Raw genomic sequence first — 26477 nt, 5'->3', positions numbered from 1 at the left:
TATAAACTAACATGGAATGGAAGACCTCAGAAAAAATAAAGGTACCCCGACATTGTATTCTACTATTTTTCCTGTCTTTGTCCTCTTTGTCGAGCCATGAGTTTCAAATTTTGGCTATTCAGGATAGACAGTCTGACCAGCTGAGTAAAATAGTGTAAGAACAGGCGTTTACTGATCCTTTGAATTTAACTTCAGGACAAAGTGTTATATTTGCCATTTAGTGGCAGTTTCTAGTTTTTTTCAGGCTGCAGTTATAGATATTGGTCACACAAAATTAATTATCGCATGTTACGGGAAAATGTATTGTAGGCTAAGGCTTTGTGAAAGAGGAGTTTTGCCTTCAACGCAGGATGTGATCCCAGTGTTCCTACTTGTTTGAATGCAATTGTTATTGTAGTGAACAGGAAGGAACTCATCAGGAAATTCCTTTAAAAGAGGAAAGTGCCTCCTTCCTTTTTTTAGCGAGGCAAACACTTTTGTGCTGAAAGAGTTACACAGGAGAAGGAAAAGTTTGAACGGTCCAACACAGTTGTGAAGTTTAATTATTGGATTACATGAAGTTAGCCTTCATTTGCTATCCATTTTGGAAGATAACTTGACTGTTTCAAGCTTTGAAGTTACAATTGGAATCCGTTTCTCAGGTAAGAGGAAAGATAACTAATAACTGTCATTTGTTGTAAACTGATACATATGAGGGTATTGCCAGAAAGAGATGTTACACTAACCAGTAACTCTGGTCAGTTTCTCATTAAAATAACCAAAAGTAGTCTTATAATCGTTTAATCTGTATTCTGAATACAGCAATTTCTTGCTTACCTTGCAAGGTGGTTGAGTGTTGATAAGTATACAACGAGGTATGCTTTCGATTTACGAGGTGCTGTAAGGGCAGTTGGTTCAGCCATAAATGCAACATTAAATGTCATTTTTCTCATATTTCAATGTGTCCCCTCCGACCTCCATAGTAAGTGTAAGGCTGCATTTTGTATCTGCATCCTGGTTATAGTCAAATCCGGTCAAGTATGTAACATCAAAAGATTACACCTTGAAAAGCAGTATTGACATTATTATAAAATGTTTAATTTGCATTTTATGTAGGTATGAATTGCTCTCGCTTTGCAAGTGCAGCTGAGCATGTGTTAGTGTGTGTAGTTGTTTTGTCATTGCATTTTATTTGCTGAGCTATCTCCTCTGTTTAGTCTTCTGAATATGGACAATGGTCAATTAGATTTTAAATATAACTGCCAAACACAGTATGAAATGTAACACACAAAGCTTTGCCCTCATCTTTAAAAGTAGCAATACTTTATATTGTTGCGAGTTCTTGCGGTCATCGCTGGGGGTGGAATGTTTTCCCATATTCACATACTACACAGTATATCCATTCGCAGAGAACAGCAGAGTAGACTGGGCATGGGCAAGGGAGATTTTATTGGTCTACATTTCTTTCTACACAAATGAAAAACAGCTTACACTTGAAGAATAGTTGTATAATAATAATAATAATAATAATAATAACAAACTTTATTTATTAAGTGCATTATTATTATTATTTATGTAGACAATACCTTTCAAAACACACATACAGTATAAGGGAATTGACTAAAAACAGCAACTAAATACGTTTTAAAACACAGGAAGTAAAGCAAACACAATGTAAAATATATATATTTTATACATAAAAGTAAATCTGAAAACAGAGGGTTTTTAAAAGTTTAAAAAACAAGACAGATTTTTAAGCTCTGATCTACTCAGGCAGCTCTATAATACAGAACCCCAGATTGCAAAGGCCCTTTTGTGTTTGTTGTTCGATGATCATGTGGTTTACCACACCTGTCTGACATTTGACATCTTCTGTGTCATGAGGAGTGCAGCCAGATGGTGCCCTTTGTGATAGCTGGGTACTATACTTCAGATCATATTTCACTCTATTGGCCTTTTATTATGATGATTCACCAAGACCTTCTAGAGGTATAGAAAATCTCCCTAAATATGCTATTTACTACATGTAAAAAATATGAATTGTATTTTATTTATTTGTTGTTAATCCATTCAAGAATTTGGAGAAAGCTGTCATTAACAATTCAGTGAATTGCCTCTTAACTGAATATAATGTTTGAAGCTCATCCACTCTTATTGCATCATTAGCATAAAAACTTGGATATAATCAAAGGGTGATCCACACACTTCATACAGTCCTTCAACCGCTTTAGTTTCTCCCAGAGAGTTGATTTGAAAAATGATATGCCTAGAACATTTTGTATAACATATTTCTTGTAGTAATCATAATCTCTGTACTGTTTTGTTTGAGGTGTGTGAAGAATACAAATAGCAAAAGTGTAAAAGACATTTTTCTCAGCTAATTTTCTGTAGGAAGGACCATTTACAGTAGCTGTGACTTATTTATAAATGCTAAAATGCACAAGCATTATTGAGTTAAATAAAAAGTGTTCATTTTATTATTGGCATTCAAATATCTTATTTATAGTTCGAGAATGGAGGAAATGTGCCTTCTGTGAGTTGAAGATATTTCAAAAATGTTGGACAGGTCAAATCAATGCTGTGCCCATTGAGAAACATACTAAGATAGGATTTAAGTGGAGATCAGTGAACACAATTGCTGGTTACGCACACTCTTACAAACCAGCAGTGGGAGGTTTGTGGAGGCGGATGAGAGATGTACAATATTGAAATCCAGCAGTTTGAGTGCAATGTTCTCTTTCCTTTGTCATGGAAATGGGAATCAGAAAACGTTGCTGCTTTTTTATGTTCAGTTGTTTCACAGGAATAAAAGCTATCTACCCTACAGTTATACTTTATCCGTTGGTAAGCTTGCAGTAATAAAAAAAGATGCAAACAAAGGGAGTTCAGGTGCAGGACATTAACATTGATCGGGTTATTACAGTGTAAAAATCCATAAACCCTGACCAGATGTTACGCAGTATCAAGCAGATACAGTAAAACTTGTTGTAATTCACAATCTTGCATGATTTACAATCCACTGATAAATCCAATTACAACCTGCCAAGTGCACATCCAGTGCAGCTTACTTTGACATCTGGATCAAAAAAAGTATTTAAAACACCAAGATCCAATAGGTTAGACATATCACCCAACATCAGGGGTTCTCAACATGTGTGGTCATGGGTACTGATGAACTGGCAAAGAGAAGTGAATAGTTTGGGTTTACTTTTAATGAAAAAATCAAGTATCTACTTAATCTAATAATATGCAAATGTTTCAGATAAAACATGTGCCCTACGAGATCTTAAGTGAACAAAAATAAAAATGTACTGCTTCAAAACGTATGTCATTCTGCACAGTGAATGGGGGATGATCGGCTCTTGTCACATAATAGCCTTGCAGCCTTGTAACCCACATGTGATCGCGGCCTAATTGTTAACTACTCAACTGCTTACTATGTTTCCAAATAACCTTGTGCATGGTTCCACATCTCTCTTTGCTTTTGAATTATTAGTTAATGGTATTTCATTAAGCTGCATGGTGCAATTATCTTATGCAGAAATATGATCCATCTTGAAATGTTTTCAGAAGCCCTGAAAGAGGAAGGGGCAGCTTACTGACCTTGAAAGCTCGTCAGATGCAGTTTTTCACTTGTAATCGCAGGGGGCTTTCAAGACAGTGACTGAAGGTGAATATATTTTCTGCATGGCTACATATACTAAGAAATTTTCCAATTGGATTCAGATTGTTGTGGAATAGCAGACTGCAAATTATGTGTGTTGTGAGATACATTTCACTCACCTATGAAAGTGTGTGTTGGTTATTCATAAGATAGTTATTAATGTATCTGATTTTCCTGTATGGATGAGCATGCATGTGTATTTACATACATTAATAGATTACAAGGTCCTTCTACAGTAAGAGTCCTGAAAGTAAGTATAGTCTGTCTCTTTCCCTGCTTGAGCAAGCAGTGATTTACTTTGTTAAGGTGTGACCTCATCATCCTGCCTCTGTGATACCCCACCCCCCTAACAGCAAGAGCAGTGAGCCCTGTTATCACTCACACACACAGACACAGACACAGACACAGACACACACACACACACACACACACACACACACACACACACACACACACACACACACACACACACACACACACACACACACACACACACACACACACACACACACACACACAGGGACACAGGGACACAGAGAACAGCATCAGAAAGGACTGGGCATGGCTTTGGGGATTTTCTCATTTTATTTTCATAGTATATATGTCTATCTCTCAGTGTGTGTGTGTGTGTGTGTGTGTGTGTGTGTGTGTGTGTGTGTGTGTGTGTGTGTGTGTGTGTGTGTGTGTGTGTGTATGTGTGTGTGTGTGTGTGTGTGTGTGTGTGTGTGTGTGTGTGTGTGTGTGTGTGTGTGTGCGTGTGCGTGTGCATGTACGCGTGCGTGCGAGTGTGTGTTTGCAGAGCAGAGACAAGGAGAGAGGGAGAGAAAGCGAAACAGGGGAGACGAAGGGGAGGGAGTGTGGATCATGCATGTGCATTAACTCAGCTCCAGCAGCACAGCAGCAGCAGAAGCAGCAGCAAACAGAAACAGCAGTAGCACAGGAGAGAAATAGAGAGAAAGAGAGAATTGGAGGGAGGGTAGTAGTCTCAGGCACAGGAACAAAAGCTGCAGAGGACTGCTTTCCATCTCCAGTAAAAGAACAACGGAGGAGTAATAGAAGGAGGAGGGGGTGGTCATGATAGTAGTGAGACAACGGAAGAGGAGAGTCACATTGTAGGAGCCGAGGACTGAAATCAAGGCTCTTCTCTGCTCTCCATGTTTTTGGGGACTCAAGCACCATTGCCTTCGTCTCCAAACCCAGAGGAGGATGTCTGTGTCGGGAAAGAAAGAATTTGATGTGAAACAGATCCTCAGGCTCCGCTGGCGCTGGTTTAGCCATTCTTCCCAAGGTTCTGCTGGCAGTGGAGGCGGTGGCGGTGGCGGGGTGGGAGGCTTCATCCAGCAGGATGGCCTGGACCACAGAGGGACGCCTGTCCAGGGCCGGCTGAAAAGCCACTCACGTGAAAGAGGCATTGGAGGACTACGAAAGACTAACAGCCCGGTTCACGGTATCTTGGCACCTACGCCAGGGCCCACACCTGTCTATGTCAGAACAGGTCAACAATCATGGCACCATCAGCAAAACACCATTCAGGGTCTCCAGGTCAACGAGGAATCCTCAAAGAGCAGCTCCTCACCGAGCACCACAAGAAAGGAGGACACCATCACTGGCCAGGAAGATGTAAAAAGCAGCACAGAGGAACCTGCAGAGGTGGAGGCCAGAGAGAGGTATGACAGCTAGGAGACATTTGATTCTTAGGCGACAGATTCATTCTACATCAGTTACCTTATATATTCTTATTAAGCCGAACCCGATATCTGCTATTTTTGTAAGAAGTTTTCTCTTCAAGTTTCCTAATGAAAGTAAAGCTGCTTCAACATCATAAACTGATTAATAGTTTTGATGATGTTTTATAAAAACAAATATGAAAAGCAATAAATAGCCGAACACTGCTTGGATGTTGCTTACTTACACGCCATACTTTAAATCTGTTTAAAATATTTCTGAGACTAAATGCATACATATATGTATCTAGAGCCTCTTAACTTCATTCAATATTTACACTTTCATCCTGCTTGTAGATCCATTAATCAAGCAAAATCTAGATACATTCACAGCTTTCATTTTCCAATTTACTCTTGCTCGGCAGCTGCTCTCATGGCTCACCGGGGGAAAGCTCACTCTTATTGTCCACAGCATGTTAGGCAGGATAAACCAATATAGACCCCTTTTAATTATTCATCAGACCAAAAGCTAAGGCTTTATCTGTTCCGTTGTCTGTGTTGTGATCCAAATGACATGCATTGTATGACAATATGAGTTTTTACACATTACAGTAATGCATTCTTCCATGGAGTTAAAAGTGATAAATAGCCGTTGAATCATGTAACCATGTAGGAACCAAAAACAGAGACAGTGCAGTGACATGATTTATTTAGATTGCAACTACACCCACTTTATAAGTCAAAAGCTATCATAGCTAGAGGCTATCATGGGTATTATTTAATTTCTTGCCTAACAACATCGTTTCACAAATCCTGACGCCCAATTCTCAGGGTCATGCATGTGTTTTTCCAGTAATAAATCCCACCCCCTGCTTTTCCAGGTAGTGTTATATCCCCCCTCTCCCCTCTGTGATGCTACATCTTCCTCCAGGAAGTAAACAGGTTAGAGATATGGGTGGGTGTGTGTGTGTGTGTGTGTGTGTGTGTGTGTGTGTGTGTGTGTGTGTGCTGGTTCAGAAACAACTAAAAGCACCTCACATCAAGGATGAAAAGCCCAAGTCTCCCTTTTATCTGGTCTGTGACATTCTAAGATGATTGGTCCTTAAGCTTCCCTGTATGCCTTTGTTTTCATGCACCTGGGGACAATGACAGTGAACCTAACCTTCTGTTTTAGAGAGCTCACCGTGATTAAACAGGTAATTCTGAATACAAACTATCTGTCTACAGCCAAAAATGTGTCAATGTGGATTAAATCAATGCCACGAGCAGTGGACGGTTGATTTCCCTGAACAGAGCATGAATTATTCTGAGTTAAGATACAGTTTTGGAATCAGCCTGACGTTCGGCTCTCAGTGTTGTTATAATTGGCAGATGTTCATGTTTTGGGGTGCCGGTATGTGAAAAATGCATGCATAAAATATGTGCCTCAAGGTAAAAATGTGTAACTCGCCAGCTCTCAACTCGCCAGCTCTCAATGGGGACCTTGAGTTCAAGATGACCATGTAAAATACAGCACAGCCATTATATTTTGACAATAACACTGAAATATTAAAATGGTTCTGCTCTGGTGGATCATAAAATATATCTTGGCTATCCTTGTATTGACATGCATTCATGAATATGATAATCAGCAATGTAATATAACAAACAAAAAGGGTTTTGAATTATTTGTTGATTTTTCGTAAGCAAAATTGTCAACAATGTCAGAGAAAACATATCCTCCATTATTCTAAATAACACTGTATAGAATATTGACAGACAGTTCCATCACTTCATCCCTTCATATAACTAAATAAACCATACTCTCTGCACCTATTTTACATAATTATTAAATCAAGAAATGTGCATTTTCTGTTCATGCAGTGGCTTGAATAGCAGGCTGCCAAATTAGTTTGACCTATCAGGGCTATCAGGGAAGTAGATCCTTTCATGTGGTGAAATGATGCGACTGTTCAATTAAGTTGGTGTACAACGTTAATGCAGTCTTTTAATATCTGTAAAGCACTAGTTTCTGACAGGTTTGGATACGCACTGCATTTAGATCTAAAAATTCAGCTAGTGACTGTGTGATATATCATGGCTTGTATGTTCTTCCAAGGCTAAGTAGATGTGTGGATGTCACTGAGCTATGCACATTCATTTACTCCACCAGCTGGGTGGCCCTATTACGTCTCACATCATAAATCCTTGACACATAATTTGTCACAATCCCTCAGGCAGAATGAAGAAATTAGTTCTGCTGCCTGTGAAAAATACAAAAGTTTTAACCGTTCCTCTGTAGTTGGAAAAATATGTGTCAGTCTCGTTGTGTGACGTGCCCCTCAGTGATTAGTATCATTCAATGTCTACCAAAAAATCTTTCCCTCCACTTTATTCCATTCTTCTATAGATGTTGTTATTAATATTCAAGATCGCTGTCAAACTGAACTAACTGAAGAAAATATCTCATCCTAACTGGGTGGGTGTACTATTGGAGTAAATACTGTAGTAAAAGGGGTCTATACATTGAGCTATGAGCCTGAATTTAAGAATGTATTCTTAGTATTAGTCTGCTTATTAATCACAAATGCATATGCAAATGTATAGTAGTTCAGAGGTTATTAGGCAGCAGGAAGGGTCTTAGGACCCCTTGAGCTTATGTCTTTTTTGTTATTGTCATTGCATGTTGGTGTAGTTTTTAAAGTTTTGTAACACATTCTAAAATTCTGCCTTGGTGAGTAATGAAGGAATTTCAGGTAGATTGATTTATTTCGTGGTCTATGCTGAACTACTTATTGTTGCTCTGCTTTCTCTTGAATGTATGTAAAGCATTCAGAACACTAATAAAGCAATAAACAAATATTTGCTTTGTAAAGATATAGTGGAATATTGGCATCCTAAGCACAGAATCACACTTCCTCTGTTTGTGTTGTAATACACATTTGTCTGTTCTTTCTTTATGTAGCTGGGTTGGCAGCGCATGCATGTTAGTACATATCCCATCATCATAGATACTCTATGAATATCGTATTTAGCCAATCTAACCTTTTACATCTGACTAACTGGTACTTATCCACAGAGTTGTTAAATCAAATGTAGTGAAGTAAGCAGCGGATAATCCCACGTTGTTTTCCACCCTTGCTCCTAATGCTCTAAATTAACATATATACTGTATATTTTTAGTGTCCTCATGACTATCATCCAAATAACCTCTCCCCATCGTTGACAGAGAATATATGACAGAAGTGAACCTGAATGGAATAGAAACCCTGACCTCTCCCACATAAACACTAACAGAGGATTGAGTCAGCGGACTGTTAGTTTGAATGATATCTCAATTCCCTCTCCACCGCCTTGGGAAAGAAATACCACCACCTCACCCCGTCAACAGCAGTAATTCAGATATTTGTTGGATGTCTCATAACACCACAGGGTCTCGGTCTCCTTGTGACACATCCAGCGGAGGCGTCCTTAAGAGGCGGTAAATTGCAAAATACAGTATATCTGTTGTCATAATATCAAAATGACATCTTCAGGGATGTAGGAGATATTGCGATCGCATATCATTGATTTTGAGCATGCTTAAACTTTGCCAAATCAGCATTCTGTGTGCAACAAGGCCATTGCAGATGGAAGGTAAAGATCAAACCAGAGGATTCAATAACCCCTCCTTATGCTTTTGCAGAAGGCTGTGGACAGAGGTACAGCAGTATTATATGCAGGACACATAACTCAATTCTGTTCCAATGCAGATCAGTCATCTTTTCAACCCGAATGGACCTAGTTCAAAGAAAAAAATCCCTTACACAGCTTTCTATGGATTTTACACCGGCACTATTAGTAGGGGCTATGACTTCTCAGGCACTCACGATTACTTATTTGCATTGAAGAAGAATCTTGGACAACTGTTATCAAGCTGCAAATGTCATAGTTTAGACAACATAATTTTTCTTAATCATATCCAACTGCAGAAAGATGTTCAGTATTCTTTTCAGTAAAACGCATGGTTAGAATAAACAATATTATTTAGATCATTTAAAACATGTAGTTTTAGGGTCTCCCAAATAAAAAATATGTTTAAATCTGAACCTTTTTAACCCACTGAACTAGAAAGGTTTGACATCCATATTGTATCTAGAGATCTAATGTATTTTACAGAGTATAGACCACATGCAATCCAGGCTCCTCGGCTCTAATAATATGGATGAACTTGTTTACCAACATGTTAATAAATTACAGATCTAACAATGATGACAGTCTCATACACTATGTGAATAAACCTGCCATCAGCAAAACAGGGAAAAGCTTTTTGCTAAGATCTGCACATTTTTTACTTATATGACGCCCACACGCACGCACGCACACACACACACACACATACACACACACACACACACACACACACACACACACACACACACACACACACACACACACACACACACACACACACACTCTCTTTAAATCAAATTTTTCTAGCTTTACAAGGCAGAGCTCAGTGTATTCAAAGTAAATCTGTGAACAATATCAATATTGAACTAAGACTTTCCAACTCATTAAAATGTGCCATACCTTTTCAAGGCAGTTCCAGGTTTAATATTCTGTGCTTAGCAACACGAAAAATGTATTCTCTATTTTGAAATATGTTCATTTCCTGGCCCATGATTCCTTAGTGGATTCAAGCAGATATTTCCCTTAAGTGTTCAAGCCAATTATGTAGATTTTCATTATTAAACACACATACTTTGACAGATGATTTTGTGTAAGATTTAACTCCTCTTGCAGTTTCTTAATATTCAAAACATCAATTAGTATGCCACCTGAGATATTCATTAGCTTTTTGCAGAAATTCTGCTGACATGACTTTTCCACCATCACTTTTGTGGGTAAAAGCTGTAAGAAGGCAATATTTCATTTATGTTAATAGCAGTATCAATTTTCCATTGCAGACTCTCACATAAAGGGCTCAGAGGCCACATTCGGAACCAATTTCAAAAGACATGGATCCCATATGCAGCTTCATTTCCTCCATCATTATCAATATTAAGCATGTCCGGTATCACAATGGAATGAGAAGAAGGAAGTCTGCTGCGAAGCCTTAGTGAGATAGTAAAGTGCAGAGAGAAAAATCTATTTCTGTACAGAGTTATCATCTCAGCCTTACTGCCGGGATCAAGCTATTACAGTCAGTGTATATATTTCTTTCTACACAAAGCCGAATGACAGTAATACAGACTGTCAAAGCACAGAGGCATAGAGATCTCATGGAATATATAGACTTGGCACATGCCGCATGAGGCTTTGTTGGAGTTGTGAGATTCCCAACCCAGCCCAAGCTACTCAGCAGCCTTTAGGGGCAAATGGCTGTTATAATCCGTTTTGAAAGAGACATTTCCCATTTGGCCCAGGCACGACTTTCCCTCTTGTTAAGGGATGGAATTGACATTAGTTGGAATAAGACTGAGATTCTCAGCAACATGTCTAACTCATAACCTTTACAGCTACAGGCTAATCCTGGCTAACCAAAATGAATTGTCTGACTTTTCAACTATGTTGACAGTTTTGGCCCATCGAGAAGTCAGAATGATTATAGGAACACAAACACGATATTTCATAAAGCTCATGTGTTATTTTTGTGAGTGACTAGTGCTTCATTGTCCCTTCACCTGAAAAGCATGTTAGGTTTTTTAAATGAATATGTTTTCCTCAGATCCAATTTGTCACATTATGGTGTGATAACTTCAGGATGGTGTGAGGAGGAAATGACAAGACTTCAGGTGATATGTGCTCAGTCAAGGAAGAAAACGTCACATGTACTGTAGGATAAGGCAGGATGAAAAGTAGAAGCCCTCTGTGTTATTCTATTAATTTATATGGGGAATTTTATTATTGTTCTGTACGGTTCTACAAATGCAAGCACATAATAAATCTACAGGCCCTGTTAGGGTGTGTGACTCTGTGAATTGCCCAGTAGTATGTGATGTACAGCAATGTACCTACAGCAGTTTCTCTGGAGTAAGGTGTTCTGGGGCTTTAGTGCCTTAATAAAATTGGGCTATACCTCTGATGATCCAACTCTCTACTGAAAGTGAAATATACCCCTTAGAGAAATTTACTGCTCCCTAGAATGTGATACCAAAGCAATTAGTGTCTGAGAGATTGGTAGGCATGAAAAATCCTTACAGCATGCCTTGGAGCCAATACAAAGGCAATGCATCTCAGTTTTACGGCCCCATTGCTTATTCAGTCTTGTTTGGTGTTCCTCTCCAAGACTCCAGAGTCAGTGGGGAATTATCGTGACAGAGTAATAAATTACTCTTGCATTTAGCATAAAGTATCCCAATAAAGATTAGACAATAGGGTTCTGCAGTGACCGGAGGGCAGTATAAACAAATCCCCAAGGGAAAATGTTGCTTTCGGTAATCAAAGAGGAGAAATCACACACTAGGCTAAAAAACTTTATAATAGTGTGTTAATCAGGATATCAATAAGAGCCTTCACCCCTATCACCCCTCCTGTGTTATCAATCTTTGTATGTGCCAATATATTGTGCAACCAAGTATGACAGGGTTTTCATCTCATTGTATCGACAAATCTGTAACTTTACTAGTTTATGCAGCACTCATGTTGGCGCATGAGTGGTAATGAGCAGGGATATTAAGTGTTGAGCAAAATCTGTCTTTAAACAGCCACAGGACCGTGAGATGACAGTAAATTCCCCTGGAGAGGCAGCTTGGGTCTGTTTATGTAGCGTAACAAACAACCCTAAATGTCAATGAGTGTACTAGCTCTGTGAAGGACACCAAAGTGTCTGGGCTGCATTATTTGCCACGTGTCTGAGGGATTACTTGGGTGCCTGTAGAGCCGCATGTAATCTAGCAGCCTGTAGGGACAGGGACTCAGCCTCTACAAAATGTTGTAAGAAACAGGCTTGTTCACTTGTTAAGTCCCTGTCTTTGGAAAACCAACGTGCACACACAGATATGTAGATTCAAACACGAACAGACACGAAGGCATACACACATTACAAACGCAGTGACTTTTCGTCTGGAAAGCTGTTGCATAGATTGGGATGCTCGCTTGTCCCATTGGACTGCAGTGCTCAGTAATCGACTTATGTATGGAGTTTTGTCCATAACATTTTTAATTTCAGCTTAGAGTGGCAATAAAGCAGCAGATACACCTCAGGGAGTAGAGTGTGATGTGTTTGAATAAGCCTTTTTGTGTCCACAATATCATGTTGTTTATCTTGCGTCGCACAGCTTTTTTATTTTATTTTTTAAATTAATTTCATACTTATGATAGGGGACAGGGAGAGGAAACAAGGGTTGGTTTAATTAATTACTTTAATTAAATAGTCCGCCTACATTAAATGTCTTTGTTATTTCACCTACAGTGTCCAATGTGTTCTCTTTGTTTCTGTCTGCATTATGTGAAGTCCTGATCAAGTGAAGTCGTTGCTTATGACTCACTAATTCTTACATACTATATTTCCAAAATAAAAAAACTAAGAGGAAAGCTTATTTCAACAAAATGTCTTCCTTTCCACAGGTTGGCCCTGAGCACCTTCTCCAAAATGAACAACAACTCCTCGGATGAGTTTTTCCAGGCCACAAATCATGCAGAACAGACTTTCCGTAAGATGGAGACCTACCTCCAGCACAAGCAGCTGTGTGATGTTCTCTTGATAGCGGGGGATCATAAGATACCTGCTCACAGGTTGGTGTTTGCGCTTCAGTCCTCTTTGCTTTCGTTAATTACATTGCATCGATTTAGTTTAGAGATACAGAAGCTCATCTGAATTCACTTCATTAGGTTGCAGATGCGAGGGCCCAGGCTTTGGTCTGGACCACATTTTGCATGCTAACTTTTTTTGTGGGCCCGATTCATCTGAGGAATAATCGAATAATCTTTAAAATGCAAGACCAAGATTCTTCTGATTTACAAGTGACAGGAAAGATATGCATACTCTGTGCTCACTGGTTTGCATCTAAATAATGCACACTGCTTTCATCTAATTACACCTCTGCACTTCCTCATTTCCACATTACAATTGTGCAGTGGAAGAGCAGTGTGATTCAATACATGGAGATGTCAATATTTGGGAATCAAGCCCTCGGTTGACTGGCAGAATTGATCATATCGCAAGACATCCCCTAAATTCAGAGAAGCCTCACATTCACCTTGTGTATTCCTTCCTGCTGGCACATTTTCCTAGTTCATCAAGACAAATTCATGAAACAGAAACCAGAATACTCCACAGAGAGAAATTAAAGTGACTGACCTAGTTGAAATCATCAGTTTTCTGACTGCCTGTTCAATGCGGATTTATATTTGTAAACTAGGTAAAGCAGGATCTGTGTGTAGAGAGCAAAAATAATACAAGATGAACCACACATAATTGAAAGGTAGATGTCGATTGCTGGACCGTCCCTTCCTTTATCGCCTTCTCTTTATGATCAACCATTGTGTAATGTGAGCTAGACATATGAGCAAACATAAGTTGGACCAGAGTAACTATTAGCAACTTGAAGACAATGGGATAGATTAATTAAATACTGAACGAGCTAAATGTTACAGAATGTGGGGGGAACAATACCACAAATTCTGCAAGCACAGAAGCAGAACTAATCACATTGAGAAACAATACTCCATGAAAATATACAGAACGTTGTAATAGAATATACTGGAAAAATATCCCATTTTCAGGAATCACAATGATTGATTCATTTTACCCTTTAAAATATTCTGCATATGGATCTCACTTATATAGTCTGGCCGACTAATACAGTACAGGAGCATTAATTAACGGTGTTTCGTTTATGGCAGACTGGTGCTGAGTGCTGTGTCGGACTACTTTGCTGCTATGTTCACCAGCGACGTGAGAGAGGCAAAGCAGGAGGAGATCAAGATGGAGGGAGTCGATCCAGAAGCCCTCAGGTCCCTGGTTCATTTTGCCTATACCGGTGAGTGCTCGTAAAGACATTCACTAGCTCTTGTAAGTAGTTATGAGACTTCTGAAATCCAGCATGATTAAAATGGATCAATAAGGCAATTCATCACTGGGCTTACTGACTGCAGCAATTCAACAGTGTTGTTTTTTTACTGGACAAACCCCCTGTGATAAGTCTGCTGTTAGAAATATCCATATCCCCAGTTTTTTTGATTCTATAGTTGGGTAAAATAACTGAATGTTGTTGATCCAGTTTGCGATATTAATAATTCTCTCCGCAATGTGTTTGTCATCACGGCTACCACCGGTCATGACATAAAAAATACATTCTGCTTGTCCTGACATTGCAGGTGTCCTTGAGCTGAAAGAGGAGACCATTGAGAGTTTATTGGCGGCAGCTTGCCTCCTCCAGCTTTCACAAGTCATCCAGGTTTGCTGTAACTTCCTGATGAAACAGCTTCATCCCTCCAATTGCCTGGGAATACGCTCCTTTGCAGATGCCCAGGGCTGCGTGGACCTGCTAAATGTGGCTCACAACTACACCACGGTAAAAGGGCGAATACGGAACATATTAATATGGCTGGGTGGGCTTAATTACTCATATTGTAACTACAGTTTGAACCCTGAACCCTGAAAAAAGTGACTATTTTTTGCAATACTACACAAGGGTAGCTGTGACAATGGAAGCTTTAACATTAAAAAGATGATTTAAACATCTGATTTAATTAACGTTACTTTCACAGGAAAGACAATCCCCATGTAGCGAATCAAATGAACTCTTCGTAAGATAATGTAAGAAGATGTTTTTCTAATTAAAATTATAGAAACACGTGTTATTAAACATTATTTTGTAAATGCAATATTTGTCAATGGCGTCAGGGTTTGGCATAATGAACATAACACAATGAATTATTGTGACATCTAGGCTGGGAATTCAAATAACATGTTATTTAATGTCTTTCAAAACCTGTCAACCTGTAAAATAATGACCTATTTGTTTCTGGGTTATTTATTTCATTTAATTCCAGTAGAGAAACGGAGGACGTCCTCATTTGAATAGAAATTGAAAAGTTTCATGCTTTCTCTTTAACTAATTTGGTTATATGGCTGTCAGTACCAGATACCACTACGCTTCACATTGATTAGGGCACTGCCAGACCTGAGAAATTGCTATTTATATATATATGCCTGCAAGGAGTATTTGCATTGGATTAAGATTCATGTACACATTTTTCAGATAACGTCTTGCTGGCCATGCAGAAGTGAAAGCATGAGGCAGGCGTTATCTCCTAGAGGACATCTGCTCAGTCTGTTTACATAGCTCCCATCCAGGACCAGGAGGTTAATCTAATCATCAAACTGCACAAGAGGGGCAACTTCCTGTTCAATCATTCCTGTAATGAGCAGCGAGAGCTGTGGGCTTCCTGGAAGTCCGTTCTCAGTTGTGAGTGGAGCAAGTTTTGTTTTGATAAGTTTGTTTTTCATGATCAGGCACAGTTGAGATCCGCCTCATACATCCTTTTCCTTTATGAAATATTTGCCCTTTTTATATTGCAGTACAAAATTGTATTGTTTTATTTTTTTGGATGAAAGTATTTTCTTCCAGCAATAACACATGTTTATGTTACATGCCACAATACTGGAAATGAGACGTTATAAAATAATGTACATTTTTTAAAATATGAGAATATAGCAATCTGACTTGGCCATCTCTTGCAAATAGTCTGGTAACTAAAATGTTCTTGAGCAGTAATTATGCTGCTTCACTCCCCTAAACATCAGCATTCCTCCTCAGAAAACACCTTATTACAGAATTACTCATTTGCAGTAGTTTAATCAATTAGTTTCCTCCCCCGCTGATCTTGTTTTCCAAGCAGTTTACCACCAATGAGTTTGCCAGCATCTGAAAACACATGCTTTTAAATGTTTTTGAAACACTCTGTTGAGCTTTCAATTTGGCTGTCAGCTGTTCAGGACTGGTAATCACAAATAATTGGTCTAAAGTAACGTCAAAGAGTTGGATGGCATTTCTCCCTCCTTCTTACCACAACAGATCAATAGATGTCCCTCATTTCATTAAGGCTGTTTCTGTTAAGCTCTTAAAACCTTCTCTCATAATAGATTGCTGTAATTTGTTGCACGTTGATGATCAATAGTATCCATGTTTTTTTGTAATTCTTGAGCATCAAGACAGAGTTATTCAGGCAGCTTGATAATTAATATTCAGCTGCCCAGTTAAAAAAAGAAATCACTGCGTGATTATGGCACGGATGGCTCTTTATGTCTTTCATCTGTTTTAATGTTTGATATAACATATACAGCAAAAGCAGGAGGGTGTTTAATATAGCATCATTTTTAATGGAGCTGCCCAGAGACAATGTCCTTGAAGAGGTAGCCATGCAGCGTTGTAATATCGCCTGGGCTACTGGCCAGTAAATGGAAGATCAATCTTTAGGCAGGCAATAGAAACCGGCTTCTACAAAATCTGGACACTGTATGTGTGTCATGGTAATGTTCGGGAGCGGTGCCCTTTTGTTTCTCATCAAAAGGCTTAATGGTATCATCTACAATAAGCAGCAAACATGTTGCATAAGCTTTTAAAGAGGCTTTATCTGGAGGTGTTTTATGCCAGATTGAGTTTTAGCCCGGTGCTATATTGGTTCTTTTATATAGTTAGCCAGATGAGTTTAATCTGTTCATTCAAATTGTGTAAGAAATAGAGTGTATTTCATCAATATAATCTGTGGGGTTGCAACCAATGGTTATTATCTCTGTCAGTAAATCTGACAGTTACTTTCTCTATTAAGAGATTAATTGTTTGGTCAGTGTCATTCAGTGTTTGCCAAACATGACAATAGAGTCTTTAAATAACTTGCTGTGACAAAAAATGTAAACACAGTATACTGTCATAAAGTAGAAACAAAACCAGAAAATATTCACTTTTTTAACCTTGTAAAAATATGAAATGTAATAGTTGACAACTAGTCAATTTATCTTTAGAGCTCAAGTTAGTTATATATACAATTATTGATCGATTCCTCTAAATTAGCTCTCTACTACTTGCATCCTTTTTACTTCATGTCTCTGTTCCTTATGCCATTTAGTCCTCATTGGTATAGAAACAAAACTACACTCACACTGCGCTGCCCCGGGCATACTCCTCAGCTAATGACTGATTATTATCTGCCTCCTACACATCTCCTCTGTGTTCCAGGAACACTTCCTGGAGGTCATTCAGAACCAGGAGTTCCTGCTGCTCCCCACGGCTGAGATTGTTAAGCTGCTTTCCAGCGATGACATCAACGTGCCCGATGAGGAGACCATCTTCCAGGCTTTGATGATGTGGGTGCGGCACGACGTCCAGCAACGACAACAAGACCTCGGGGTGCTGCTCTCTTTCATCCGCCTGCCTCTTCTTCCTCCACAGGTGAGATAACAGGTAAAGGGGTAAGGTGATGTCTAGGAAAAGGTATATATATATATTGGTACCAGGCCATACAAAATAGCATTTTAGTTTGAAAGTCAATCTACTAAATGAGGAATTGACTAGCTGTTTCAGCTATAAGTCTCATACATTAACTGAAAGATAACCACCCAGTTAACATCCAGTTGACCACTGAAAGGCCGTGAACTACTGCATTGTCAATAATCATTTTGTTTAGTGGCTGTAGAAATCCACTCTCAATAATAAATCCAACTGACAGTATGACAGCTGAACATATTTTTTTATATGCATTGCCAGACTTTAAATCGCTTGCCTATGTTTGATTTATTGTGGTTTCAAGCACAGCAACTCAAGTTTTATGACAGCTGTATTTCAGATAAGAAGCATTTACAACTGTGTCATGTCTGTCTAATTTACACATCATCCAACCCAGATAAGCAGTATTTGCCAGATCTAAACTATGAAAACATCTACTTTCTAAAATGATTGCTGATTTATTTTCATTGACAGACTTCCAAGACTAATTATGCACATGTTCTTCATTCTGACTTTATATTGGTGAAATAAAAACCCAACCCACAAGATTTTTGTCAACACAACTATGAAGTGAATGTTGTTAGGAATAACACAAATAAGTGGTAAATATTATCTAACACAGAAGTTATCTCATCAATTGTCTTGGGAGATGTTGTTGGTTGTGAGGCAAATAAACAAACAAAATAATCAATGTGATTTTCATAACCGTTAGTGTATAAACTCAAAAGATGAGCAGAGTAGTTCCACATAACTTGCAGGCATCACAATATCAATAGTTTAAATACCTTTCCTAAAAAATGAAATGAGAGTTGAAACATTCAATACAACAAAACAAAAAACTGTCTCTTGAAACAACAAAAGCTATAATCTACTGCATGGGTTCAATATTAAATAGAGGTTTCATAATTGTATATTGTGCCTGTACTGTGGCATGTTTTCATGTTCTATTGTTCAAGAAATACTTCTTTCTTTTTAACAATGTAGCTTATTAATGTAATTTTTTGTATTGTAGCTCCTTGCAGATTTGGAAAACAACAAGATGTTCTCTGATGATCTGGAATGCCAAAAGCTTCTGATGGAGGCCATGAAGTACCATCTCCTGCCTGAGAGACGTCCCATGTTTCAGAGCCCAAGAACCAAACCTAGGAAGTCCACTGTGGGCGCACTTTATGCTGTAGGAGGGATGGATTCTACCAAAGGTATACTTGCCCGTATGCTCATGGTATGAATACACAACATTGTATTTCAATTAATTGTATTACATGCTGTGGTTGAAGGCTCCACCACCATAGAGAAGTACGACCTGCGGACTAACACTTGGGTCCAAGTTGGAGTAATGAATGGACGCCGGCTGCAGTTTGGTGTAGCAGTAATAGACAACAAGCTGTACGTGGTCGGAGGGAGGGATGGACTCAAGACGTCCAACATGGTGGAGTGCTACAATCCTATCAACAAAGTGTGGTCCACCATGCCACCTATGTCAACACACAGACATGGACTCGGTAAGTGTCCAATGAGATAAATGCAGCTCAACTTACTTCATTCAACAGGAATAGACATATTCAGCTCACCTGCAGCTCACCTGGTAGAGCACACGTGCCACACTAAGACCTTTGCAGCAGGGGTTTTAATTCGACCCTTGGCCCTTTTGCTTGATATACACTCTACTATCAATAGAGAATAGGTGATCCTGAAAAAGAATAGCCATGTTAATGATGTTTTCTTTCATAATCTATTGATTAAAGACATACAAACATTACTTTGCCAGTCCAAAATATATAGTCACTTTTAAACTCATCAATCTTTTTAAAATGTACACCAACAATTGGACGCTCTAATGGCAAATAGAGTAGTATGTCAGTAAGGCTGCAACTCAAGAATGGTTAGTCTTCTTATATCAATGTTTTAAAATTCATTTATTGATGAACAAATCTTCTCTTTTCAGCACCATATGGTATAAAATGATCTCCATGTTCTCAATATCTCAATGTTTTTCTCCCTACCATTTATTATTGTGTTTTTTTTCCTCATATTTAAGTCAAATGTATTTATACTTTATTGTTAAGTTTTTTATGATGTAGAAGCTTAGTCAGGCAACCTGGTGTTAGGAAAAACCAACAACTGCAGGATGCATGCTCAGGAGGGTCATGATGCCGTGTAGTAGAACATAATCATACATTTCTTTTTGAGATACGCAGACCTTTGATATTTTCTCATTCGCTTATCAAAGCTGGGCATGCTGTGCTGACTCTGCTCCTCTTTACCCTTCCCTGCCCAATAAATATCATATCAGAAGCATTTTGATTCACAGTTGAAACAGGTCTCGGTAACAGAACAGAAAGATCTTGTCAAAGAGTTCAACCCGCTCAGCCACTGTGGTCCGACTTATCAGCCAGCCCAGGAGATCACACCGTACAGATTACCTGTGTTGTGTTTGATCCTCTCCGTAGCAGATTCCTCTTGCTGCTTTGCCTGTGACATGCATATTTTCAGTCTGAATAAATTTAAGCTTCGTGTCTACCAGCATCTCTGCCCAACCATTTCATGCTGTGTGCATTATCAGTAAGCACAAGTAAAAGTATTTATTTTCATTCCAAAGCCACTAGTTGGCAATAAAAAGGAGTCTCACCACGACAATAGCTTTAATCTGACAGTGTTTATGTCATTCGAGGTTTGTTGAATGCGGTCCTTCCCTTATGTTCCGTCAAAATAATTGAACTATCACCAAAGGAAATAAGGGTGGTAATATAAAAATCCATTGTGTAAAACATCCTGTGCAATGTAGCTGGGTGAAAACACTTTCCTCTGTTACTTGGGAATGAGGAACAACCATGCAGCTTTATAGTCTTCCTGTTTTTCTGAATTCAGTCGGTCAGCTACATGACTCATTCTACCCAAATCTAAAATGAGAAATGTACCACTCTCTCAGCTCTTTCTAAGAACTGTTGAAAGAAGAGTTTGGTTTGGTTTGGTAATGCCTTTGAATGTTGATCATTCTATACAAATACATACAATATATAAATACACAAAATTACATTTTAAGATGTCGTGTTGAAGATATTTTTTTCACTTCTTTACTTAATCACCAAACAAGATTGCAGGTTTGTTTTGGTCACATGTATCTCTTGTTTCTATTTGTGTAGGTATAGCTGTGCTGGAGGGCCCCATGTATGCTGTGGGAGGTCACGACGGCTGGAGCTACCTCAACACGGTGGAGCGCTGGGACCCGCAGGCCAGACAGTGGAACTATGTGGCCAGTATGTCGACACCACGGAGCACCATGGGAGTCACAGCACTCAATGGAAAGTAAGTTACTTAATCGCACCTACAGCACTACTGAAACATTAATGCTAAGAATGTGCAACCTCACACTATGAGGAAAAGCATATTATAATATTTCTGTATCTTTGAAATATTTTGGATTCTGAGGTCGAGGTCAGTGGCATCTGTAAAGCCAAAACAAACAGTGAAGTGGTGCAGGGTTTGCTTTAATAAAAGTCGCCCTTTTAAATGAAGAAAAAAAATGAATGTTACAGTGTTGAAGAACAAAAGACTCCTCCACACTGTCCTCTTCACTTCATCAGGTTATACTCTTCCAAAGTTGATTTTGCAAACAAAATGTTAAATAAACATGAACAGAAAATTGCCTTGTGAAATGTTTAACTGAAACATAACATGAAATAAATCATACGTTAACACAGGCATGGTTTTGTAATTTGTAGTGCACTGGTCCAGGAAAAGCTGAATTGCAGCATTAGTGCAGTTAGAGTTTGACAACATTACACGTCTTGAATGCAGAATCGGCCCTTGTGGTTTGTGTGAGATAAACTACAACGTGGCTGCAGTAGTCAGCAGCACACAGCGAGGGCTGTTCTGATCTCTGAGGTAATTTATACAGTGTAATTTAGACTTTAAAACACGTTGTATATTTAAATGAATTAAATTCTAACAACATTATTTGAAAGTAAATTAAGCAAATAGAAGACCGGCTCTCACTAATTTAAATATGTTTCTGTGCCGAAGGAGAAAAGAGGCTGCTGCTCTGCTACATCCAGTATTCAGTGTTAAAGTCGATGCTGAGATATTTCTGCATCTAGGTCAAAAATAGACAACAAGGAAACTGTTTCCCTAGCCTCTACTTTCTTGCTGTTGGGCCTGTAAGCTACAAGCACTAAAACAGTGATGTGATCTTTCTGGGAGAAAACCCTCTCAAGGAAAGGACCTTTGAAAAATGACATTTACTACTGAATGCTCTGTCTTACAACATCTGTCATGTTATCACTGTTTTGACATGTATTTCTTTTTAAACATCTGATGTGAGCTACTCATGCCAGATCGACCAGTAGCCTATGTACTAAACTCTGATGTTTGAGATTTTTAACTCATTTTGTTGTATTGCCCAGATTGTTTGCAGTAGGTGGTCGAGATGGCAGCTCCTGTCTAAGGTCCATGGAGTGCTTTGATCCGCACACCAACAAGTGGAGCATGTGTGCTCCCATGGCCAAAAGGCGAGGAGGAGTGGGTGTGGCAACATACAACAACTTCCTGTATGCCGTAGGCGGACACGACGCCCCCGCTTCTAACCACTGTTCCAGGCTCTCCGATTGTGTTGAAAGGTCGGTGAAAGCTTCTTCTCTGGAGAAAACACACTTAAATGTTTCGTAACAGGTTTTGGATTGCAGCTGAATTCAGTCATGGGTGGGGACAAGGCTGTAGAACAAAAGCGAGACAAACTGTTCCTGATCCCCACCCTTTTCCTGCATTTTAAGACACGTCTGTGTTATACTACAAGACTCAATCGAACAGATCATAGTTTCCACACATTGTTTTATTTCATAGTATCTGGCTCCATCTGGTGGCCATAATACCCTCCTGAATCTGAATGTGATGTGGCTCACAGTAGAGCCCCCCATTTGTAATTTAATTATCGCAATATATTGAAAATTAGACCTCATGTTTATGTGCGTACCATTTTTTTAAATGTATTTAAAGAAAACGCTTTTGATTTCACAATTTGAAATAACAACAACCGATGCATCATTATATTGTAAATTGAGGTTATATTGGGAAAACAGGAATAACCCTACTTATGACTTTAAATAAATCTAACTATATTTGTAGGATAGAAACACCTTTATATTCTGTTTTGCACCATATTATGTTTAATTTTCCAATCGTTTTCTTTCATTTAATTTTTCTCAAATAACAGATGGTTAAAGTAGATAAATATTCTTTCAGCACTGTCTTTTTTCTGATCTTTTAAACAGTGATTTTACTTAACTGGAAGCATTGGTAATATTTTGTATTGAGATTTTTAGTTGATTATTATGATAATGCTGGACCAATGGACGTTTTCTCACCCACTTCTGGTTGTGAGAGGTATCACCACAAAAAAGAGACCACAGCAACGGAGCAGCAGCTATGTGGATTTGTTGCTCCAGATACAAAAATAAGCTGAGTTCAGAGGAAGGATAAAGGAATAACAATTCACAGTAAGATTTAATGAGAGCGCTCCTGGGGGCGGAGGAGATGCAGCTATCTCACCTTGCAGGCATTTGTGCTCCAGCTTGGGAAAGTCGCCACAGACACCACAACTTCTTTGGTGTACTGCATTTTACAGAGAGCTTTCCCTCCCGGGAATCAGCTGCATTAGCATTGTTTGAATGTGTTAATCAAGGTCTTCATTGTAACATATGTTCATTTATGTAAAAGTCCCTCACTACAGTTTTAATGTCTGACTGTTTCCAAGATCAGTGTTAACACTTTTACCCTAACCCTAACTTTCACTTGTAAATGCATATATTTTAGGTAGTAAAACAAGTAAGAGATATATGATATTGAATAATTTAGAGATGATCAGTGCCTGGTGTGGCTGTTATAGTTTATTTTACCAGACAGTGTTTTTGCCACTGTGTTTTTGGCATTCATATTTTCAAAATGTTCTAATAACTGTGCTATGATCAGTGGACCTTTTCTGCTTAAAACTGTATTATACATATCAATGACTCCATTACCAATAAGTTATTGAAGAGGAATCAGATGAAGTGTCATACTTTCCCTCAAAAGAGCGAAGAGCATGATAAAAAAAGAATCCCTCTGTAGACCCAGTGGCCACGAGCATCTGTCCAAGAGACAATTTTTGCTTTTTAAGTTTAAAATCTGGCTCTCTATTGGTGCTAAAAAAGACTTGCCGCCAGTGACCATTCAGACATCTGTGAATAAAGAGTGGGAACATAAGGATGTTTAAATTTGTGGGGAGGGGACACTGTTTACTCTTAAGATTAATGCTGATACGATGAATCTTTTTGACCATATATTTAGACTTTAGAAAACTTTTGGTGGGGATTTTTGACGTACAGAACATTACACATAAAACATACTATAGACACCATCAAAACACAGGACAATGGAGACAAAAGCATGTTAACATAACATTCCTTTCTTTATACCAATCATAAAGCAAAAACAAGTAAAATGATGCAATTACAGGTATGACCCAAAGACGGACACATGGACCACTGTGTCCTCCCTCAGTGTTCCCCGGGATGCAGTGGGTGTTTGCCTGCTGGGGGACAAGCTCTATGCTGTGGGTGGATACGATGGCCAGTCATATCTGAACACTGTCGAGTCCTATGATGCGCAGAACAATGAGTGGACAGAGGTAATCCCCAATTCATCCTGTTGTTACATAGCACAGTTTAAATATTATATTGACATTGTTTCATATTTAATGAAAAAATAGAGGATATTTAACTTTTAAAATGGTTCAACCTTTTAAAGCAATGGCCGATTGTTTTTACTAGAAATGGTTACACATAACATCAGGGTTCCAGCTAACATCGTTTGGGAACATAAATCCACTGCAGTTGTTGAATCCTATCAATATTTCTAAGCTTGCTTTGTTTTCCCCCTCTTGCCGCTGTAACCCTCTTATCTGCATGAAGTATATGGGATTCTTTTTGAAGATGGCCTCAGATGGGAGGCTGCATGTTAACCTCTCTGTCGTCCTGCAGGAGGTCCCTCTCAACATTGGCAGGGCAGGCGCCTGCGTGGTGGTGGTGAAATTGCCTTGAGCGTTTTGTCTCACGACATCATGGGAAACAAATGAGAAAGTGGCGAAGAAAAGTGGACAAACAAAACAACGGATCAAGGACACATCCTTCGAGAGTCATGTTTTTCCTTTTTAACTCGGTTTTCAACGTTTTTCAAAGAGAAACACAGACAGAGCCTTGCCCATAAACCATTGTTCCTATCATTAGTGGACATGCCTTCCCACTGGGGAGGACTTATTCAGAAACTGGAATGCAATGCACATTCTCCACATTCTCAACCGATCAAGAATTTTCAGACTTGGCTAAGCTGTAGCAAGTGCCAAGGCTTTGTTGTACTGTTTTGTTAGTTTTAGGAAGTGTTCTGTGTATGTCAGTAACATTTAACGTACAAGTGACATATTGAGTAAATTAGCCTGAAGGTTAATTTACATCTAAACAGAGACTTTTCTTATCAGTGCCATCACATACAATATATTTTGGGGTTTATATTTCACTTTATAGCCACTCGATGAAAGTTGTTATGATACATAAATGTAACCAAGTACGTGTGTTTTTCCTTAGTGAGTGGTCTGTACAGATTCCTACTCTTTAGCGAAGAAGACCGCTGTGATGAGTTGGTCCAGGCTGGTTTGAAGAACAGGAATGAAATCAAACTTTTTGCTAAAATATATAACTGAACATTTTTATTGAGACTGTAGCTGCAGAACACCAAAGTCATTTGCTTGTCTTAGAAGTCTTGTTACACATTTAATAAAAGTTTACAAAATTGTAAATTACCGAAAACATATCATATTGATATTTCACACTGCTGTACAGATTTTTGTGGACTTTCTGAAACTACATTTGTGTTGTTAGAATCATGCCTAAACCAGTGGCAAACACAGATGTGATTATTATTGTTATTATTCTTTTTTATTTCTGGGCATGCTGGCTGAGCGAATGTTTGGCTTGATTTATACTATATTATATATCAAGATCCCTGTCTGCTCTGTATTTGTAAGGATATGATGCCTTTTGGGGTCATGTAGATGATCTTATCATTTAAAACATCACCATTGGATTAATTTAGAAAATAAGCATCCCATGTCTAAGTGGCAGCAAGTGCAACTAAACCAGCTATCTGAGTCCTATGTGCATTACTCAGAAACGAGATTTGACCTATATGTTTTCGAATTCTTAGGTCCATAGTTGATTGTTCTATTCATAAAAGTAACACCATTAATAACTTTATCACAAAAAGAACACTTTGTAACTGTTTTTGGGGCCGAATGTTAGTTTTTATCACAATTTTGTACAGCATGCAAACCTATAAATAAACTTCCTTCAGTCTTCTCTGCAAGTTCAAATCCATGTTTGGCGCTGAATATGGCGCCTAAGCTGGGAGATTTCAATTTCTCTTGTTCTGCTCTAAGTAAACTAAACCGATTCTTTGACTAAACAGACTTGGAAGCTACTTTGATGTTGGCGTTAACCTCAGTGGTTTTCTCATTGCAGCACCCATTTTTTAAATCATGCAAGCATGTTTGAGGACATCGCTCGACAGACTGCGGACCGACTGTTATTGCTTGCTTGTTTACCATCCAAATAGTTCCCTCTGCCTCACCCTCCTCTCAGTTGTTTGGTAAGATTTAGACTGTTTTTGCATACACAATTTTGGCTTATACAGTAGGGCCACAGTTTTTTTTCAGAATGCACCAAATAGAAC

At 38.7% G+C, this 26477-nt stretch overlaps 1 protein-coding gene and 1 long non-coding RNA gene across 6 annotated transcripts; one reads left to right on the top strand and one right to left on the bottom strand.

The window, feature by feature from the left end:
* Positions 1-466: 466 nt before the first annotated feature.
* On the top strand, positions 467-26111 carry klhl4 (kelch-like family member 4). Of its 4 annotated transcripts, XM_063876327.1 has the most exons (12): positions 474-641; positions 3550-3649; positions 12838-13005; positions 14116-14252; positions 14590-14786; positions 17454-17666; positions 18733-18919; positions 18998-19222; positions 20864-21026; positions 22124-22336; positions 24210-24381; positions 24734-26111. In XM_063876327.1, the coding sequence occupies exons 3-12, from the start codon at positions 12863-12865 to the stop codon at positions 24791-24793; spliced, it is 1710 nt and encodes a 569-aa protein (XP_063732397.1). In that variant the 5' UTR covers positions 474-641; positions 3550-3649; positions 12838-12862; the 3' UTR covers positions 24794-26111. The 4 variants fall into 4 exon arrangements, with proteins under 4 accessions (XP_063732396.1, XP_063732397.1, XP_063732398.1 ...); XM_063876326.1 differs by lacking the exon at positions 3550-3649 and having other exon boundaries at positions 467-641; XM_063876325.1 differs by lacking the exons at positions 474-641; positions 3550-3649 and adding an exon at positions 4370-5310.
* LOC134859684 (uncharacterized) lies at positions 15553-20519 on the bottom strand. 2 transcript variants are annotated; one of them, XR_010165138.1, is made up of 3 exons: positions 20350-20519; positions 19292-19410; positions 15553-17698 (listed from the first exon to the last, which is right to left on the bottom strand). It is a non-coding gene; the product is annotated as an uncharacterized LOC134859684 (long non-coding RNA). The 2 variants fall into 2 exon arrangements; XR_010165137.1 differs by having other exon boundaries at positions 20144-20512.
* Positions 26112-26477: the final 366 nt, after the last annotated feature.

Source organism: Eleginops maclovinus, chromosome 23 (genome assembly GCF_036324505.1).
Source record: "Eleginops maclovinus isolate JMC-PN-2008 ecotype Puerto Natales chromosome 23, JC_Emac_rtc_rv5, whole genome shotgun sequence".
NCBI lineage: Eukaryota > Metazoa > Chordata > Actinopteri > Perciformes > Eleginopidae > Eleginops > Eleginops maclovinus.
Note: the sequence above shows the minus strand (reverse complement) of the source record. Positions and strands in the feature narration are given on the sequence as shown.